This window comes from Pleurodeles waltl, chromosome 3_2 (assembly GCF_031143425.1).
Source record: "Pleurodeles waltl isolate 20211129_DDA chromosome 3_2, aPleWal1.hap1.20221129, whole genome shotgun sequence".
NCBI lineage: Eukaryota > Metazoa > Chordata > Amphibia > Caudata > Salamandridae > Pleurodeles > Pleurodeles waltl.
In genome coordinates this window covers 157,872,753-157,893,676 of record NC_090441.1, presented here as the reverse complement: position 1 = coordinate 157,893,676, position 20,924 = coordinate 157,872,753, and the positions used below count along the sequence as shown (strand labels likewise).

At 45.5% G+C, this 20,924-nt stretch overlaps 1 protein-coding gene across 1 annotated transcript in view; it reads right to left on the bottom strand.

Moving 5' to 3' along the window:
• XRCC5 (X-ray repair cross complementing 5) overlaps nucleotides 1–20,924 on the bottom strand; it is a 490,394-nt gene that overhangs the window by 362,690 nt on the left and 106,780 nt on the right. Inside the window, exons 9-10 of the mRNA XM_069227051.1 lie at nucleotides 3,214–3,326; nucleotides 886–948 (exon numbers count right to left, since the gene is read on the bottom strand). Of these exons, the coding sequence (XP_069083152.1) occupies nucleotides 886–948; nucleotides 3,214–3,326 (176 nt within the window). The remainder of the gene's footprint in view (nucleotides 1–885; nucleotides 949–3,213; nucleotides 3,327–20,924) is intronic.

Sequence of the window (20,924 nt, the reverse complement as noted above, 5' to 3'; positions counted from 1 at the left end):
ATGTGTTTCTGAAGTTGTTGAGAGTTGATTGTTTGCCATGGGAGCCTCAGCTTATACAGAGTCCAGTGAAATGAAGAAACAAGGGTTGTTACCCCAATGCATACAAACCAAATAATTTTGCACTATGACCAAACTGAAAAACTTGGTATATACCACTGAATATCCAAAATAAGGAAGGGAACCCATTGTTTTCAGTGGGAACAATGTTGTTCCCCCCCCACCCAAAGATCTTTTTAAACAATCTTGCCAAGGGCAGGTTATTTGGTTTGTCCACGCCCCATTTAGCTGGTAAATGAAGAGCCAAAAGTGAGATGTCTTTTGCTTCATACTGAATTCCAGAGTTAGGCAGTCACCCTTAATGTCTGTTGCTCCAGACAGCTCATGGAACAGCTCTCTAGGTGACAGCAAATGGGTGACGCGGATGCTCAGCCAGGCACTGAGCACAACATTTTGGGACATGCTGATTGGCAGCACTTGGAATTTTTCTTCCCTTCTTGAAAACACATCCGCATGGTCTTCAGTACATTCGTGACAATGCGCTCAGTCAGATGTTACCATGTGATGCTGGATTAGCTGCATAGTACAGATGTTCCTAATGGTCATGATCCATTCTCTCGATTAATGTAGTTATTGTTTATAATCAGTTCTTAAGTTTTCTTGCATTAGACTATATCATTGTTCTCCAATGTTGCCAGGCAATTTTCTGGTGCCCATTTGTACCGAAACACGTAACCAAGTCGCGTGGTGATGAAGTCAGGTACTGTCAAGAGACTACTACAGAGAAAGTGGGTACATTTTGATTCAAACCAGCTCAATCCGGCCTCCATCAGATCTATGGATTCAAATGCAGGTCACAGAAAGTAAATAATAAAATTTAAATCTAACCTCATCGTCTTTGGGCGCAAAGACCTTCAGCACCTGGCTGCCCATGAACTGATGCGTCTTTATCTGAAAAACAAACATGAGTTTATGAAACAGTGATATTTTAAATAGAGAACCACAAAGGGTCCACCATGTACTGCAAATGGGAAAGAGATGAAGATTTCATTTTCCCAAATACTATCCCAATCACATTTTGAACTAAAATGATTTCACATGCTTCACTAAAACGAGAAGCTCAAATAATGCAACTAAATATTCCAGTCTTTTTTATCTCATCTTGTGCATTCACTTACACTGATTTGGTAGTAGAGGTAGCTGAACCCAAGGATGAAAGAAATTGTGAGCTGGTCTAGTGTGAGCATAGGGGGAGCACCATTTATCAGCCTTTGCACTGGATCTATGTTGATTTCCCCCTCTGTCTTTCGGAAACAATTTGGAATGAGTTGTACACTGCTTACTGTGAATACACACCTTTGCTATCATATTTTTAACAATGCTAGAACCCTGTCTTGTAGTTATTATTAAGTCTTTATATCACTTTTTTTCCCACTTAGTGACCTTTGAGGCCACTGGATCACTCCTCACGCGTACAGCGACACCCAGCTGTCCCCGTGTCCCCCCTCCCTACCCTCGCTGCTTCCTGCTGGTCATCCCTGGTGTCTAGTGGTAAGCGCCTAACTTTTGTAGGACTGTAATTGCTGTGTTTACCTTCTCTTTTGCCTCGTTCTTGTTGCGCCTGATTTTTTTCTGTCGCTCTGTGTGACCACTTCCCCCCCCCCCAGTGCCCCGGCTCCCCCGAGCCGTCTCCTTTTCCTGCTGCTGCATCCCTGCGGCCCCACCCCCCTCGAGCCCCCATTCGTTCACGCCTCCCAGCTGCTCCTCCCTCCCTCCTCCCCTTCTTAATGGCGGTCGCTGCGCGCTACAGAGAGTGACCTTTGTGGCCACTGGATCACTCCCCATGCATACAGCGACACCCAGCTGTCCCCGTGTTCCCCCTCCCTGCCCTCGCTGCTTCCTGCTGGTCATCCCTGGTGTCTAGTGGTAAGCGCCTAACTTTTGTAGGACTGTAATTGCTGTGTTTACCTTGTCTTTTGCCTCTTTCTTGTTGCACCTGTCTTTTTCTCTTTTCTGCCGCTCTGTGTGACCCCTTGCCCCCCCAGCACCTCGGCTCCCCTGAGCCGTCTCCTTTTCCTGCCGCTGCGCCCCTGCGGCCCCGCCCCCCTCGAGCCCCCATTCGTTCACGCCTCCCAGCCCTCCTCCCCTTCTTAATGGCGGTTGCTGTGCAACCGTGACGCTGACGCGCCAGAGGCAAGCCCGTCTGCGCCCCCGTGCCTGGACCGCGCCCAGCGCCACCCCCTCTAATCCACGGAATCCCCACACCTCCAGACGCCGCTACACTGCCAGCGACATCAACCCTGGCCGCACCGCAGCATGCTTCCAGTCCTCACCAGGAGGACTACAAGTGGATCCCGACAAGAAAAACAGTGACACAGGCCCTCATCAGCAGCAGGCTAGACTACGGCAACGCACTCTACACAGGCATCCCGGCCAAACACCTGCATCGCCTCCAATGCATCCAAAACGCCTCCGCCCGACTGATCCTCAACGTACCCCGCTGCAGCCACATCACACCCCACGAGAGACCTGCACTGGCTCCCCGTAGACAAGAGTATCACATTCAAGCTCCTCACCCATGCACTCCACAACACCGGACCTGGCTACCTGAACAACAGACTCAGCTTCTACACCCCCACCCGACAGTTCCGCTCCGCAGGCCTCGCCCTCGCCGTCGTCCCCCGCATCCATCGAAAGACATCCGGCGGCAGATCCTTCTCTTACCTCACCGCCAAGACCTGGAACACTCTCCCTACCAACCTACGACAGACTCAAGACCTACTCACCTTCAGAAGACTCCTCAAGACCTGGCTCTTCGACCAGTAGCAGCAACCACCCCTCTCCCCCCCAGCGCCTTGAAAACCCTAGCGGGTATGTAGTGCGCTTTATAAATGTGCTGATTGATTGATTGACTTACAGGTCTCTTCATTTCTCTTTCCTTTTATATGCTTTTTTTCATATCAATAGATCAGCAATATGTTTTTTTCTGTTTGGGGTAAACTGAATTGACTATTGGTATTTGTTAGAATGAAGGACTCATAAAAAGGACTGTTCTGCAAACACTTGAAGTAAAAGTCTTCATCGGCAGTCCAGAGTCACCACAGTCACCCAGCACACACTGAACATGCTCAGACAACTCAAGCTGCACACTGATTCTTCTCTGGACCTCTGGTGAGACTGCCAACAAAATGGAACACCGTTCTATTATGCACTTACATTTTGGGACTTTGTGAATCCTAAAACAGAAAAACACTTTCCATCAATTTTGTACTTCATTTGTTCCTGGTCAACCTTCGAGAAGGGGACAATATCACTGCCATAACGAAATCCTACAAAAAAAGGAGAGATTTTGATGAATGAACTCCAAGAAGCTAAATGTTCCATCACCTCCAAGTAACACTAAGCTTTCAATTGTGCACAGCAGTAACTGACCTACTCCCACCGAGAACGATTCTACACATAACTACAACTCCTTCCCTTATTGACATAACACAGAACAGCCTAGGAAAGTTGTACACATACAACATTAAAACATATGCACGAATATGCATGATTGTATATACTCGCAGTCCCTCTGAGTCGCTAAAGTCCACTTACATAGCCATGTTACAGAAACCTTCAGTATTCCAGGGCTCATGAGTGGAAAACCAGATAAGCCCCAAATTAACACATGTACATGCAGTAAAATTAATACACATTGTTTTCAGCAATGCAACTTGTATTTTTTGCAGATGGGAGAGAAACTGTCAAACAGTGGAGGTGAACACTGTATTTTAGGCAGGCTTGAGTGAAAAGATGGGGTTGTCTTATACTAATTTATTGAAAATATAGAAATTTCATGCAATTTGCAAAGTTTTTCTAATCAATGACATTAGAAAATAAAAAAATACCTTAATTGAGAAAACATTCATACTTTTTACAGGTTTTGTTTTAGCAAAATGATGAAAGCATGCTGTCGTATATGTTAATGTTGTAGGTTAGCCCTCCACAATAGAATTCTGCCCTGCTTAGGTTCTGAAAGGAACGTGAGGTTTTGAAAGAAGGAGACCAGCGGAGAGAGGACGTGAACAGGAGGGGCAGTGGGTGAGATGCCTATACAGCCTGTACTTCAAAGCTACAATAAAAGTAATCTACTTCCAGAAATTCCTTTGTAATACATACATTCCATTTTTTTACTATTTAGTTGTGCTGAAAAAAACTCCAAATCGATCATTTTCAAGGGAATTTGCCCACAAAGATGGAACAATTACACTTAATTACTTGCCTGACAAATTTAGTTTCTCACCACTGCAAAAGGGCAGCACTGACATGTAACCTAAAATATCTCTCAGCATCCCCTGCTTCTCTTCATATTAACACACATTCATTCCATAAGATGTGATCTTAAATAATTAAAAACATTCAGGAGTAAATGCTATTTCTGTAAAACAAAGGTATGAAATGTCGGCAGAAAGGACTGAACAAAGTTCACCAACTCAATCAAAACTCGCAGAGTATAAAGAACAATAGATTAAATTGTTGCAAGCACTGAATATTCAACCATGAAATTTGAATATCTATAGAAAGGTATACAAAACGTATACCAGACTCATTATGTTGGCTGTTATTCAAACAAATATTCCAAGTATAACATCCCACAAGAAGGCTCTTAAAATATACAGCTTGGATGGATAAATAAGACTGTGGTGCATGTTTGTTATAAGAGGTTAAATATGGTAATTGCAGAAGAGATCACTAGAACCACTAAACATGTGCAAGGTTAAAAAACCTTTGGACAGGGATAGCACAACTTGGATGCACCACAAGAATGCATAAAAACTGTAGCGAAATTGTAAGATGTTTAAATATGGCTGCAATTCTGAGTCATAGCAATAAACAAGAACTGAAATGTTAAAAGCTACATTTCCCTTAAAATATCTAAGGGAATCTACAATGTACCTCAACATGTCTTGACAGCACAGCTGTGCTAGCTAAAATAATAATGGGTAGCATTTATATCATATCATATTAATGAATGATGTGACAAGCCACTAGGAGAAAGTTGGAGGGGAGAGGACATGAGTCCTACCTTTTTACTATATATAAAGCGCCATTTGGCACGTCTGTGGCATGCTACAAGCAAACCCACGTGGGCACTGCCTGCTCCTGTTCTCCGCTGCGTTCCCTTAATTCTCCATCTAAACTTTCTGCTTTTCCACTTACAAGCAAACCGTGCCTCCTGCAGGATGCCCAAGACAACTTCATAGTTTGTCTAAAAGTAAAGTGTTCTTCTTCCTGTTTGCTCCCGGCCAAGATGTTAACACATACCTTTGCTGCTCAGTCCTACACTCTTGAATTACTCAACTGCACACCAAGTTACGCCAGGTCTTTAAAATATATATTAAATGAAATTCGTGCTCTAGTGCATGACAACCTTTTAGATATCCTATTTATTACTGAATCTTGGACTCATCAATCAATCAATTTTTTTTTATAGAGCGCGCTACTCACCCGTGAGGGTCTCAAGGTGCTGGGAGTGGCGGGGGGGAAATCAAGAGGGAGGCAGGGAGGGTCACTGTTCGAACAACCATGTCTTGAGGTTCTTTTCTGAAGAGCAGGAGGTCTTTGGTTTTGCGAAGGTTGGTGGGGAGGGAGTTCCAGGTTTTGGGGGCGAGGTAGGAGAAGGACCTTCCTCCTGTGGTGGTGCGTTGGATGCGGGGGACTGTGGCTAGGGCGAGGTCGGCTGATCGGAGGTTGCGTGTGGAAGTTCACTCTTTCGTTGAGGTAGGTTGGGCCGGTGTTGTGGAGGGATTTGTGTGCGTGGATGAGGATCTTGAATGTGATTCTCTTGTCTATAGGGAGCCAGTGAAGGGATTTGAGGTGTGGTGATATTCGTTCGTGGCAGGGGAGGCCAAGGACGAGGCGTGCAGCTGTGTTCTGGATTCTCTGAAGTTTGCGTTTGAGTGTGGTGCCGGCGTAGAGGGTGTTACCGTAGTGTAGTCAGCTGCTGATGAGCGCATGGGTGACTGTCTTCCTGGTCTCTGGGGGAATCCATTTGAAGGATTTTTTTAGAGTGCAGAGTGTGTGGAAGCAGGAGGTTAGAGCATTGATTTGCTGTGCCATGGAGAGGGAGGGGTCCAGGATGATGCCGAGGTTGCGTGCGTGGTTTTGAGGGGTGGGTGCGGGGCCTAGGGTGGTAGGCCAACAGAAGTCGTCCCATGTGGTTTTGTTGGGGCCGAAGATGATGATCTCGGTTTTGTTGGAGTTAAGCTTGAGGTGGTTAGTAGTCATCCAGTTGGCGGTGTCGAGGAGAGCAGCATGTAGGTTGGTTTTGGTGGTGGTGGGGTGCGGGTGAGGGAGAGGATGAGTTGGGTGTCATCTGCATAGGAGAGGATTGGGATTCTGTGTGCTCGGAGGATGTTGGCTAGGGGGATCATGTAGATGTTGAAGAGTGTGGGGCTGAGTGAGGACCCTTGGGGGACTCCGCAGATGATCTTGGTAGTGGTGGAATGGAAAGGTGGAAGGCGGACTCCTTGGGTCCGGTCGGTGAGGAGGTGAGCCAGTCGAAGGCTTTGTGGCGAATTCCTAAGTTGTGGAGGCGTGTGTGGAGGCAGACAGTGTCAAAGGCTGCGGAGAGGTCTAGGAGGATGAGGATGAGTGCGACGGTCTCGCCTTTGTCGACTTTGGTCCTGATGCCGTCAGTGCATGCGATGAGGGCGGTTTCCATGCTGTGGTTCTTGTGGAACCTGGATTGTGAGGGGTCAAGAGTGTTGTTTGCTTCGAGGAAGTGGGATAGGCGGGCGTTGACTAGTTTCTCAGCAACCTTGGCGGGGAAAAGGAGGATGGAGATGGGGCGATAGTTGGAGAGGATCTCCGGGTCGGCTTTGTTTTTTTTTTTTAGGAGAGCGGTGATTTCCGCATGCTTCCAGGGGTCTGGGTAGGTGGCGTAGTCGAAAGAGGAATTGATTATGTCGTGGAGTATGGGTACGATGGTTGGGCTGGCTTTGTTGTAGATGCGATGTGGACAGGGGTCGGAGGGGGATCCGGAGTGGATGGAGTTCATGGTTTTTTCGGTTTCTTCGTGTGTGGTGGCGGCCCAGGTGGAGAGTGTGGTGGGGGGGTCATGAGTGGGGGTTGGGTTGGGTGTGTGTGGTGGGTGTGTGTGGTATGAAGGTGTTGTGGATGTCCAGGATTTTGTGGTGGAAGTGGTTGGAGAGGGCGTCACATAGGGGCTGTGTGTGTGAGGGGTCTATGTTGCTGGCTTTGGGTTTGGCAAGTTCATTAATGATGGTGAAGAGTTCTTTGCTGTTTTGAGAGTTGTTGACTAGGCGTGTCTTGTAGTGATCTCATTTGGCGGTGCGTATGAGTTGGTGATGGGTGCAAATGGTGGTCTTGAGGGTGGAGAAGTTGGTTGTAGAGGGTTCTAGTCGCCATGCTCTCTCAGCTTGGCGGCATTTGCGCTTGGAGTCTTGGAGTTCGGGGGTGAACCATGGGGCGTTCTTGATGTTGCAGGTGGCGATGTGTTTTCTGAGGGGGGCTAGTGTGTCTGCGCAGGTGGTGATCCATTTGGAGAGGTTGTGTACTCCTGTGTTGGGGTCGTTGGTGTGTGGGGGGGGTTGTGAGCCAGTTGGGAGTTTAGGCGTTCTGTGGCGATCTTGTCCCACATGCGGTAGGGTGTGGTGTGTTGATGGTGGTGTGTGGGGGGTTTGGTGAAGGAGAAGTGGACGCAGCGGTGGTCAGTCCAGAGGAGTTCAGTGGTGTGGGTGTAAGCTATGTGTTGGCTTGAGGTGAAAATTGCGTCAAGCGTGTGTCCTGCTGAGTGGGTGGGTGCGGTGACCAGTTGTTTGAGTCCAAGGTTGGCGAGGTTGTTTATGAGGGAGGTAGAGTTGTGGTCTTGTAGGTTTTCCAAGTGAAAGTTGAACTCACCGAGGAGGATGTAGTCTGTGGAGGTGAGGGCGTGCGAGTTGATGGTGTCGGCGATGGTGTCGCAGAAGGCGGGGCGTGGTCCTGGTGGTCTGTAGATTAATGTACCTCTGAGGGTGGAGTTGTTGTTAATGTGGATCAGGAAGTTCATGTGTTCTGTGTTGTCGATAGTGTCTTGGGAGCTGGTGGTGACTTTGATGGTGTCCCCGTGTAGGATGGCGATGCCACCACCTGGTCTGTTGAGGCGGTCTTTGTGTTGGAGTTTGGATCCCTTGGGGGTGGCGATGGCTATGTCGGGTTCTGAGGAGGGGTTGGTCCAGGTTTCCGTGAGGAAGGCAATGTCAGGTGAGTGTGATGTGATGAGGTCCCAGAGTTCTATGGCATGTTTGTGAAGGGAGCAGGTGTTGAGGAGCAGGCAGCTGAGGTGGTTGTGGTGGGTGGTATTGGTGTGGTGCATGAGGGTGTTGTTGCGGGTGTGTTCTGGTTGTGGGCTGGTGTGCGGCGGGGCTGGTTGGTGGGGGTGGGGGCAAAGCAGGTGAGTATTGCGTTGGGGGTGTTGTGTTTGTTGTCGGGGGTCGCTATGGTTGATGTGTGGTGTGAGGGATGAGGAGCAGGAGAAATGACAGGTGTGGCAGGTGAAGGTGCCATGAGTGTGTGTGGGGCTGGAAGGGTTGCAGGTGGGGCTGGGTTGAGTGAGTGGAGGGTGAGGGGGGAGTAGGTTTGTCTGAGAGGGCCAAGAGGACCGGCGCTGGGCGCGGATGGGCACAGACAGGCTTGCCTTTGGCGCACCTTTGGCGCGCCAGCGGTGCGACCGTGCTGCGGCTGCCATAAAAGGAGGGGAGGGTGGGAGTGGCAGCTGGGAGGAGGGAAGGCTGGTCGAATGGGAAGGCTGGGGTGGTGGGGCCGCAGGGGACGCATCGGCTGGGGAAATTGGCTAAAGGAAAAGACGGTGAGGAGGAGGGGGGAGGTAGGAGGGGCCGCAGCAGCAGGGGAAATTGGCTAAAGGAAAAGGGGGTGAGGAGGAGGGAGGAGGCGGGAGGGGTCGCAGGGGACGCAGCGGCTGGGGAAATTGGCTAAAGGAAAGGAAACAACGGTGAGGAGGTGGCGCTTCCTCCATCTTCCACATCAGGATAAGAAAAGGAGGGTTCATCTATTATGTTTAAAGATTTGTTAGCTGTGTTCCAAAAATATCCATTCTAAAATGTATTATTCCACCAACTGCTCATTTTTAATCATTGTGGTCTATTGTCCACCGGTCAATTTATTTTTCTTGTTAACTTCCAAGCTCCACTTTTCCTTAGTTTCTCACCTCTTTAATAGTCGGCACCTTCAACATCAAGGGTGTCTCGCTACCCATATTTGAGGCCCATAATTTTCTCAATTCCTTTTCCAACCAGCGACAGGCCTGACAAATGCCACCCGGCATACATCCAACTTAATTCTGGCTCTGCTCCACTAGGTCAGTTTTCACAATGCTCTACCACTGGCATGGAATGATCATTATGTGCTAGTTTTTGTTTGGTCTCGCTTCTCTGCCCTGGTTTCATGTCCCCCTTCATTTTCTCAGCCCACTGCCACAAGGCACTGGTATCAACTTAGTCCATCTGATGTCAATGCCTCCCTTCTTCTGCCTTATGAGGCAGGAAAGCATGTAGATACCAGGATCATCAATTTTCTTGACCTACCCATCCCTACTAAAACCATTAGAAATGTTGACTACTTCTGTCGGCACCTTGGTTTACTCCTGAGCTTAGCTCATCCAAACTCAGCTGTAAACAAATACAAAAAGCCTGAAGAATAGATTATTCTGTGCCAAGCGCAGTCTTTAAAATGTCACGCTTAAGGATCTTAAGAGGTAGACTCGTTTATTTGGGGCTTCTGATTATGCCCAGCTGAATGCCACCACCTCTCCCAACCCCATTTATTTTTAAAGTAGCCAATTCCCTTACTAATCCTGCCTGTTGTAATATTCATATTGCCACATCTGGATAATTACGTGATCCACTTTCCCTGTATTTTCATAAGAAACTTAGCAATACCACCCGAAACATTTCCCTTCTGCTCTTCGGGACTGGTTCTACAGTCACAGTCAATTGCAGCACTCCTTAGCTTACCTGTTCCCCCCTCTTTCTTTGTACTCCTCACTGCATCACCTGAGGCAATCAAATCTGGTTCCATTTTAGACCCATGTTCTGTGCCCATTCTCAGTAGTTTTCCAAACAAGACTGGATCAGTCTTAAAAGAGTAAAGCACTGGCACTTCCACCCGGCCTCCCAACTGGAGGCCTTAGGATCTAGACCCTTACCTTATGCTGGTACGTATAGTCAGAACTGTAGGCTTCTATTCGGAAACCTTGTTCTGTCTTTCTCCTGGAATCAGCATAATCTATTGCTCCTGCTTCCACCATATTCGGCTACTATGGAAAATTACCCCTTTACTCCCCTAAGCAGCACAACAAACTGTGGTCCAGGCAGTAATTCTCTCATGCCAAGACAACTGTAACTATCCCTATTTGAACATACCTTCCTCATTTATAGCTGGACTGTCCAGAGTACATGGAGTGATATTTTTGCTTTCTTGCTTTTCTCATCTCTCCACTAACGGGGTGTCTCTTCACTGGTTACCAATCCCCCACCTGCATTATGTTTAAAGCTCTCTGTATTGGCCACTGTGCCTTTCACTCTGGTATGAATATTGTTCAACAAAGATTTGTACAGTACACCAACTCCCACTCTCAGATCCTCTTCTCATCGCCTTCTAGCTGTCCCAAGAACAAACACTGCTGAGTCGAGGGCCGTTCATTCTGGTTTTTGGCAACAAAGGAGTGAAACTCTCACTCCATCAATCCCCGCCTGAATGATAATGTGCCTTTTGATGGGCCTTCAAGGCTCATCTCTTTCCTGCTGTTTCCCTAAGCCTTCTTGATGACTTTTGCTTTGTGGGTACAGTGACCATTTTCTTAGCACCAGGATGCACTTAAGAGTGACAGTGTTTTTACTAAAACATTAGCGTAGCATTGGATTAAAAGCTACAAAGATGTACTCCAGTTGAGAATTTAGAGAAACCAAGAACAGACACTTTTGAGATGCATGACCACATTGAGGAGAAGCAGAACTTACCTGCCTGGAATTGTAAATGTTGCATTACCATGGATATCAAGACTGCTAATAATTTTACACAGGATTCTATCTAGTGACACAAACGTTATTGTTACAATAGAGCCTGTTTTAAGGTCACATAGGAAACTTACATTTAGCCTACGGGTTTCTGCTTTAAAGCAATTTGACTAGTAAATGTATGTTTGTATGGCATATCTGAATGGATAACTCACCTGGGAGGTAGTGATTGAGTCCTTCCACAATATTTATTTCATATTGAGTTTAAAATTTAGTCAGAAAACAATTCTTTTCTGCCCAAGGAATTATTTTACATCCTGAATTGCAGTGGACACCTAGCCTTTATAAACGACCAAAAGAATTTAAATAATTTAAATAAATTAATGATCTAGAAGCTCATTTCAACAAGTGGGCAAATATATAATTACGTTTTAGAAGCCAAAGATCACCCTCAGCCCACCGTGGCCTTATTATTTACTTCCAGACTCCTAGAGACCGCATGTGTCTCCGCTGGCCAAAGTCACACAGGACAGCAGCGAGGACCTCAGCACATTCCCATACTGGTGGCTGCATCTTGCACACTTAAGGGATGCCAAACACAATTTTTGCCGGAGTCTCTCACTCTAGTCCTGGTACCAGGATGAGATGGCACCACATTTTACTAATGGTCCACATGTGCCCCCCTCCCCCCCAACTAATGGCCTGCCTTGGTTAGATTTAATAGGCTACCAATTTACCACACTTCTCTGCATTATCACAGCATTGCTGCTTTAGTTTGAATAATGCGAACTATGTCTTTCTGATATGGTATTCATTAATTTTGATTTAGTTTTCACAATATCCATACATTTAATAAAGTCTTTCCTGCTAGAAGCCTTATCAGTCTATTTTAATTTCAGTTCCTTTTACAATTGCGTGAATCAGAAGGCAGCTTCTTCCTTTTTGTTCATGGATATTGACTAAATCAGGTTAAGCCTACCCGGAGTACACCAGTGTTTCAAGGAGCTACTGTTTTATTTGAATGTCTTGAACTGGCATCATAGCTATGATTTTAAAAAAATATATATTTATTGAGTTTTAACGTGAAAATACATTTTTCAGCTGGTATGTAATTGTAATTATACAACATTCAGGCGCTAACAAAGAGAACACTTCAATACATTAAAATCATATAACATAACAAAAACTATTCCCAATGGGAAACATGCAGTGGTGGAGTGTTTGAACAATGATACAGAGAATACTGAATAATATATGTGCAGCATAGCAGTATCATAGGGGACAAAAGAGGGAGAGGAGAGACGCAGAGATAATAGTGGCCAACACTACCACAAGATCTAAACCCAAGATATTATGCATAGGCACACACATGCCTCATGACTCGTACACTGGTATGACCTACCCGATGAGGCCACATCAAGGAGCTAGTTCTTCTTTATGCTCTAGAACCCACAGAAAAGCCTAGAATGACCTATCACCATTCTTCCATATTTCAATCAGGCGTGCCTCGCATGCGAGGCTCATAGTTCTAGTGCTTGTCTTAGCACACACTGTCCTAAGCAGTTTGCACTCCGCTTCAAACAAACGGATCACATCAAATAACCAGTGCACAAAGTTCTGAGCTATGGCAGATTTTCAGACCATAGCTTTTTTTCCGTTTAGCAATCATTAAAGCTAAGATAATGAACTTTCACACTGGACAAGCTTTTTTTGGTTCAGTCATTATCACCATTGAGCAAATCTCAGAGTTATACAGCCCAGGTCTGCCCATTGAAATGAAAATCAAATCAGTCACTGTTTTCCAAAACATTTTGAGTTTCGGGTAGGCCCAAGCCATGTGGTAAAAGCCATTATGATGTCTGTCATATCTCGTGCATCCATTAGATGCTGTCGCATACATCCCGCCAAGGCACTTTTGGGTGAGGACGCCTGGTTTAGGTAATACTTTAAAGCAAGCATTCCAGGATACTCTTGCAACATATAGTTTCAGTCAGTCCCAATCATCAAGATATATCAGTGCCTGGGAAATTTACCCAATTTTCCCTAATATCTGACAGGCTAGTATCATGAATGGCTCTCAAAGCAATTTTCACTTGTATCATAGCTTTCACCTAGTGCCAAGATTGTTTGTAGGCTCCTTTGGTCTGAGGATCAGTGTTTTCACAACCCCTAGGAATGGTGTAGCCCATGCTTCAGGTGGTTATGCATAAAGAAATGACCTCCTGGAACCTTGCAGGCACAAAAACACAGAGCCTCACCTGGGCCCTAAACAGGCAGAAGTTTGGAAAACCAACACTATATCATGAGCATAAACCACCCCTACATTCCATGAGGGCTAAGAAGTGTCTCCAGAAGTGACATTCTACATGTACTAAATAAGAGTGTCAGACTCTTGCAAGGGTTGTCCCAGATCAAAACCACAATGGATAACGGCTCCAACGCAAGTTCAAATGTACTGCGACCCACTAAGTCAATTCCGGGCTATCCAACATGCAGCACACTGAAGCTGGGCAGCAGAAATCAATAGTCAAAGATCAGAATACCTAGCACACCTTCAGCAAGAGGCAACATCAGGTTTGCAAGAGAAACCTTATCGTACAATATCCCCAGTCCAAGTCAACCAGCAAGGCTTTCGCTACTTTGAAAAATCTAGGAGTCAAAATTAGTTGGAGATTTGCAAGGGCAAACAGCAAACATGGAGGCATAACCATCTTAGACAAAGCTACTTGTCCTATCACAGCGAGAGGAAGGTGCTACCAAAGTGACACTGGCCCTGGTACACCCACACCACTCCCAAACGTTTGGTGTTGTATTTATTGCTGCAGAGTGATATATATACCTTAATCACAAAGTATTTAACAGTTGAAGCTGCCTGCTGTAGAAATACGTCATCATGAAAACACTAGTACTGATCAATGCCGAGCCACGAAGGGAGGAAGCATGACTTGGTCTGGTTCACTTGAAGACCCAAGAGTGTACAACATTTGGCATATAGTGAATCATTGGGGCAACAGCACTAATATGGTGACACAGATATAACAAAACATCATCAGCATACAGCATACACCCCCAGTCCTTGAGCAGCATTTTCTTGTCACACATAGCATGCCAAAGATTTTATGGCCAGCGCTAACAACAATGGCAACAATGGTCAGTGGTATGCCCTACTGAACCGTGGGCCAGGAAAAATCACAAGCTTAGTCCACAGACTTGCTGGCAGAATGGCATAAAGAAGCTTCATCCATTGTTTTATAAGAGGCCCAAAAGTCTACATAGAGATAATCCCAGTTTAAGAAACCGAAGGCCTTTCAGATGTCAAACAATGCCACAGATGGTGCCCTGACTCCCTCAGGGAGACTATTACCTAATATGTAACAACTTCCACAGATTATGAGATATGCTACTTTGAAGAATAAACTTGCTCTGATCCCTGTTAAACAGAGATAGTAATACTTCCAGGATTCTATTTGCAATCTTTGGCAAATAGTTTATAGTCCTAGTTAAGCATTAATTATTGGCTGTAGGAAAACTTGTCCAGCGGCTCCCTCCCAGGTTTTTGATCTACCCCAATCAATTCTTCCTTGGTCAGTGAGGGCAAAGTTCCTAATGACAGACAGGAGTTATATAATTTTAACAGAAGCAGGACCAGCAGGGACTCAAACACTATATATAATTCTCCAAGGAAACCATCAGTGCCTGGGGTCTTTCTCCTCTGAAACATTCTAATGGTGTTCATATCAGCTTGCGTGAGTGGTGTATCTAATGTTTCTATCAGCTCAAGTGTAAGCACTCGGAGAGGCGCTTCTCCCTCATATGTGATCAGGTCTGTGGGTGGTGGGGAGAATGTAAGGAGCAAAAATGGGAGTAATGCTGCGCAAAGACCGAATTAATGTTATATTGCCCGTAGCAGATTTCCCCTTTAGTGCCACTCAACGTCATCAGCATCTGCCTATCACCTTTTGCTCTAATCAGTTGTGCCAGCATGCAACTGGATCCATCGCCCTCATTATGCATCCTAGCAAGTATTCACTATAGTCCACACAGCATAGCTGTGCTAGCAGTGCAGTAGGCAGCACAATGGAATCACTCACCACTTCACTTCCCATTTACTCAGCCATTCTCCAAGAATTACTACCCCATTTATAGCCCTGGGTCCCCTATACCTTGCCAAGACACGCCGTAAGATCTACTGCAACCCAATCTCACTCACTGATCCACTGTAATGTACTATAATATGACATCTCAGAACACACTTTTATAAAATAGGTCTTATAAAGGACTAGGTTGAAGCCTCTAGGAAGTTATACAAGTGGGTGACCTATCCCGTGCCAATGAACTCCGCTTTGGGTAATTGTCACAGATAGTCTAAAGCCAAATACTCAGAGTTGCAGGTCAGACTAATCATGTGTAGGGCGATGAGGAACGTGTCTAACCTAGGGCCATATGTACGAACACATTTTCCCATAGACACAGAATGGGCAAAACTGCTTGCTACATCTGGCCCTTAGAATGCAAAATATGTATAAAATAAAATAAATATTGTCTCTTGAAGGAGTCAGTGTCCTGCAAATATATTTAATGGTTCAATACTTTTTAACTTTTAGTGGCACGTGCATAATACAAACTGGTACTATAGCACACAGTCAAAATACAACATGCAAGCCTCTGAATCTACACAGTTTGTGTTTCATCTCAGATTCAAGTCTCTGGGTTTGCATGCCTCCTTTTAGGACTATAGGAAGCCCTGTCTGCCAAACCTAGTTCCAAGAAATAAGGGGTGGGGAAAGAGTTTGGGGGACATAATGAGAGAGAAAACTTGTCATACATCTATCAGCAGTCTAATCAACACTACATCTCACACAGACACAGGAGGAGAAAACACATGTAGTCAGCACCAGAAGGAACAATATCACCGTAAAGATAACAGCTTAAGGCATTCTCTCATCTCAATTGTGTAAACAAGAATCCAAGAACTGCTTTGCTGCATCCGGGCAGGTGAAAGCATATTCCTTGCCCCTTCACTTACTCCCATGCTGGGACCAAGAGAGAAGCTACAAGCCCTTTATTAACTGTGTCTTTCTTTAGAAGTCAAATCTCTTGTTTTTGCTGAAGTATCATCCTGCTCAGGTCACAAAAAATGTGGATTCCCATCACCCACAGTCAGTGACTGGGCGCCATGCTGTCGGTTCAGTCCCCTGATCCTATTTATAGGTTCAAGGGTTCAACTCCCAAACAGCCATTTCCACAGGCAAAGGCAGCAGAATTCCTTATGGTTAATCAAACAACTCTTGTTACTTCCAGGTCTGTTACATATTTAACACCCAACAAGTGTCCCTAGGGAGACCTCTAAAGGTTCAGAGCCGGGCCACCCTTCCAGCGTTCTCCACAATCGCCACATTAAATTCCAATCTGGGCAGGGCTGAGATGGCACACTGTTTAATCTGCCCTGTGTTTGGGGTTACAGGTTGGACTAGCTCTCTCCTTCTCCAGCTTAGAAAGAAACTATATGTGACATCTGTCCTTTAGCCTCTTGTAGCAGAGACTTTTGTCTTGATATGGGTGTTCTGAGGTCTCCCACTGATTCCAGGAGTAATGGTTTCTCCCAGGTGAGATCAAGTCCCTCTGGCTTCTTACCTCCCACATTTGTGCTTTTGCTCCATCAGTGCCCCACGCATCAGACTAAAAAGATCTTTTTTTAGGATCAAGCCTGCGAGTGCAGTGCCCAGCTGTTATTGGTTTGCGTGGCACTCTTCTTTACAGCCTTGTAATTCGTCAAGGCACGCCTGGCATCACTTCTGTTTCTCTGTGTGGCGCAGGGATCAAGCACTGATTAATGCAACTTAATTAGTGCCCTTCTGCTGTTCCCGGCGTGATCGAGGTACTATTTGCTGTTTTTAACTTCGAGTGTCCCGCAAACAAAAGTCTTGTGGCTGGCAAAACCGTGCCCAGCAGGCACAAAATTACAAAGTTGCATTTTTTAACGCTAACTGTATTTTATGTTGCCAAGACGACTTTTCTCAGTTTCTTCTCATGATTTCTTTTTGTTTTTGCTCGCGGGCGCTGTTGTCAAAAGATGAGAATTAACTTGTTCGATATATGTGAGACCTATTGCATTGCAAATGCTTGTTATATTTTGTGGCTCATAGTGTTGTCTCCTTAGGGAACATGGTGGATCATCTTTTATACGTTCTCTACCAACTGGGGTCTGACTCCCTCTTTAGCACACTATTGCTTTTCAAAGCTGAGAAGCTCTTCTCCGGTGCAGGACTTCATTCTGCTGGGGCATGACAGTGCTCTGCTTGACTGCACAGCTGTGGGCTTCCTCTAGGCAGGCTCCTTCACCAAGCCTCTCATTACCACTGTGGAACGTTGGTCCAAGATCCCTCCATTGCCAGTTCCACTCAATGGTGATGTTCTTTTACCGCCTCACTTTAGGCTACTGGGTGTAGTCTCTCATTTGGGCACCATCTTGGTTTCAGACTCTTTCTGTTGAAGAGTGCCATCACCTCTTGTATGTATGGTTGAGGGCAGGTCCTCATCAAATTAAAACCACTCCCCGGGTAATCATTATCCAGGACTGTCTGCCACCTTGACTCCCACACAGGTTCCTAGGCCTTCATCACAGCTGAGAGAAGGGGGCGCTCTAGACTTTCAGCAAAAGCAGCAACACAGATGCAAATATCTTTTAGCAACCAGTTAGTAGTCCATATCCAAATCAAAGGTCGTTCACAGCTGCCTTCAGTAAAGGTGAAAACAACCGGTCTAGGTTGATATCAGACACATAATTAAAGTCACTCTTCACATGGTAGGTGTACATACATCAGGATGCAATTGGTCAAGACTGAGTAAATGGTCAAGGAGGCTACAGCTTGTTTTTGCTTCTGCAGCCCTAAGTGCACCGGGTATGCTCAGACGTGGGTCCTGGGCTCACTGTGCCAATGGAACCAAGGTATGCCTGGCTGAAGATCCCTAACTTGGGCAAAACCGGTCCTAGGTTGCTTGTGTTCTGGTTCAGAGATGACCTGGCCTGGCTGTTTGGGCAGGACTGTTTCCATGAGGAATAGGGTCAACACTGATTTGTATATGGCTCGTTCCAAACTGAGGTGGCACGTTGGACAAGACATGATGGATTAGGATGCGGCCCGAGCAATTCGCAATAGCTGAGATTAATTCAAGCATTCCATCTAGCACCTTTCTGTTTTCGCTTTTGCCAACCAGCACAGGATAGCTCCTATCATCTCAAGCCCAGACCTCCTATTCCCTCTCCACATTCTCAACAGCAAACATGTTTCTCACAGGGCAGTAGGTAGACCTTCTCATGCGCCAATTTGCAACTGCTGAATTGAATAAGGCCTCTGAGCTCCAGCCTGGCAGTGCAATACTAGCACCCAGGCTCAGCAGGCACCATCCACACCACAGTTAGAACGGCAGCAGCTGATGTCATAGAACTATAGCTTCCCAGCAAACACGGTGTCCCAAAGCACTAGGATGACTGGTAGTATTCAGGACAGGTCAGGAGTGGCCACAGAATCATATGCTCACACTATAATGACCAACCCTATGACAGGGTAATACCTTTTAGTAAATATTTTAAAATGTGTACAGAATAAAGAACAGCCCATTGTAGTTGTGAGCATAAATGCTTGTTGGGGTGTGAATGTTCCCTGCATGGGAGACAGGTGTGTTCCACTGCCCAGAATGCCAGTATCTGGTATCCTAACGTTTCAATTTTGGGCATGTTGCCACACTAATGTAGCATGTGCGCAGTGGCCTAGTCTTGTCCCAGACTATGAGAGATCTGGACTTGTCTTGTGTCTGGGAGGAGCACATTAAACATACCCTCATTTGAAATTGAGGAATACTGTCCTTGTCAGTGGGTTTAGTGCATTGAGTAGTGGTGGCCGCATATTGTGTTTTAAGGATCAAACGTGTGACCAGACCTTTTTATCTGTATCACTGAAGTGAAGCCCTCCTGGAGCACCAGTGCAAAGATTTACTTTTATGCGCCTGCCACATCCCTTGCCCTAACATCCTGAGCCCATATTAAGTATGTTGGTGTGTAGCGTCTCCATGGTACATGCGGTGTGTGTACATGAAGGCGTGTGAGTGAGCCAGTGTAATGAAGGTCAGTGGGATCCATTTTGTATTTGACCCAATCTTGTTACGATGGAGGGCGAGGACTGTGCTCTCAGGCCTGTGCCCGGTACCCAGGAAACTCCTTTGAAGACTGCTGGTGCACCACTGCTTTTGCAGATGTGTGGCTGTGGCAGGCAGGCCTACACTGATTCCAAGAAGACTCATTCAATGGTGATGGGATAAAACTGTAAGGCCTGAAGGCTCAGCACTTTGAAAACGAGTGATTCAAACTGCACCTAAGTCTTATTCGCACTACTTCCGAATAGCTCCCAGAGAAGAGGGAACCCAGAACCAAGGGACAGAGCCTGGCTAAAAGATAATGGAGGGACAGTGGGGCTGGTGCAGCGCCTGCCAGAGACAGAGACACTGATTTCTTGATGACTTCTGCAGTGTGTACTACCGAGTACAACATTCTTGGTTGACAGTTGACCTTTGAACACAAGAAACCCCACACTACCTCCATGAGAAGCCTGAAACAGCTCACCCTTGTTTCTCAGATTCTAAGGCATGAATGGTTGGTTGTACTTGGCTCAGTTTGCAGAACCACAGTAGGACAGATGCTGGAACAGAAAAGGTAAAAGGATGAGGCCCAGGCTGCTCCACGGCCGCCTGAAAATATATACTACATTAACTTGGAATATCAAGGGTTATTATTCCAATAGATGGAATTTATGCGTTAGTGGAGCATAAGCTTTATACTACATTCATGAATAATGACCCGACTTAGAAATTCAGTCTTCAACAGGGTCAAAACAGCGTTGGCTATTTTATATTGCCTCTCAGGGGCATGCCTATGATGCCTACATATATCACTTGACTTTGACGCCGATAGTGACACCTTTACAGAGTGGCACTGATAACGTAAAATCAAAACATTTCTCTAACTATAAACATGGCAGCCATTTTGAAGGAAATAATAAAATTAATCGGCTAAGACGGAGCAGGCTAAGTAGGTTAAAAGTCACTAGGTGACAGAGCACAGGCCTGAAAGCCAAAAGGCTAAGCTAAACTTCTCAGTCCCATTCAAACTAAATAGGATCCACTACACTACAATGATGATTTAACTGAATACTGTAACGCGAAGTTAACAGGCATAAATGTAAAGATTTAGTTGTTTCTCAAGGGGATTAGTATCCTTTTGAAGCAAGGTATAAGAAATTCAATTGTCAATTAATAACATGCGAAACACAAATGCCTATACGTCTATCTGTTAACCAATGAACTGCTAAACTGAGTAGAGAGTGAAAGTGAAGAAATTCCTATGCACATAGTTTTACAATCTCCAAAAATCTGCAGATGTCTGACTCTGTTCAGTAATCTGATAATAATAGGACAATTATTCCTGGCGGGTGGTTGAACAAATTGTTTTAATTATGAAGATTCATAGAAATAATCCAGAGATTATTGAGACTGGGTAAATTATGCTTTACAAAAAAAAACTAAAACAATGCATAATAATTAGATTCAACCAGAATCTTGGGAACAAACGCATGATGACCTCTCACATCCAAAGGAAAATATATAAACTAGACAATAGTAAAATCTGGACTGCAGACTAATTTACTTGTGCTTTCTGCCACCGTATTGGCAATGTACTGATAGAAGGTGTTACTGAACACAGTAAACTGATTATGCCGTACAATTAGAATAACAATCTTGAATATTTACATCATTTCCATAACATTTTAAATTAATCAGAAACATATACCAGCCTACCAATGTCAATAGCTTCAGAAAGTCACTTACTACACAGCCATTAGTATCCTTCATGGG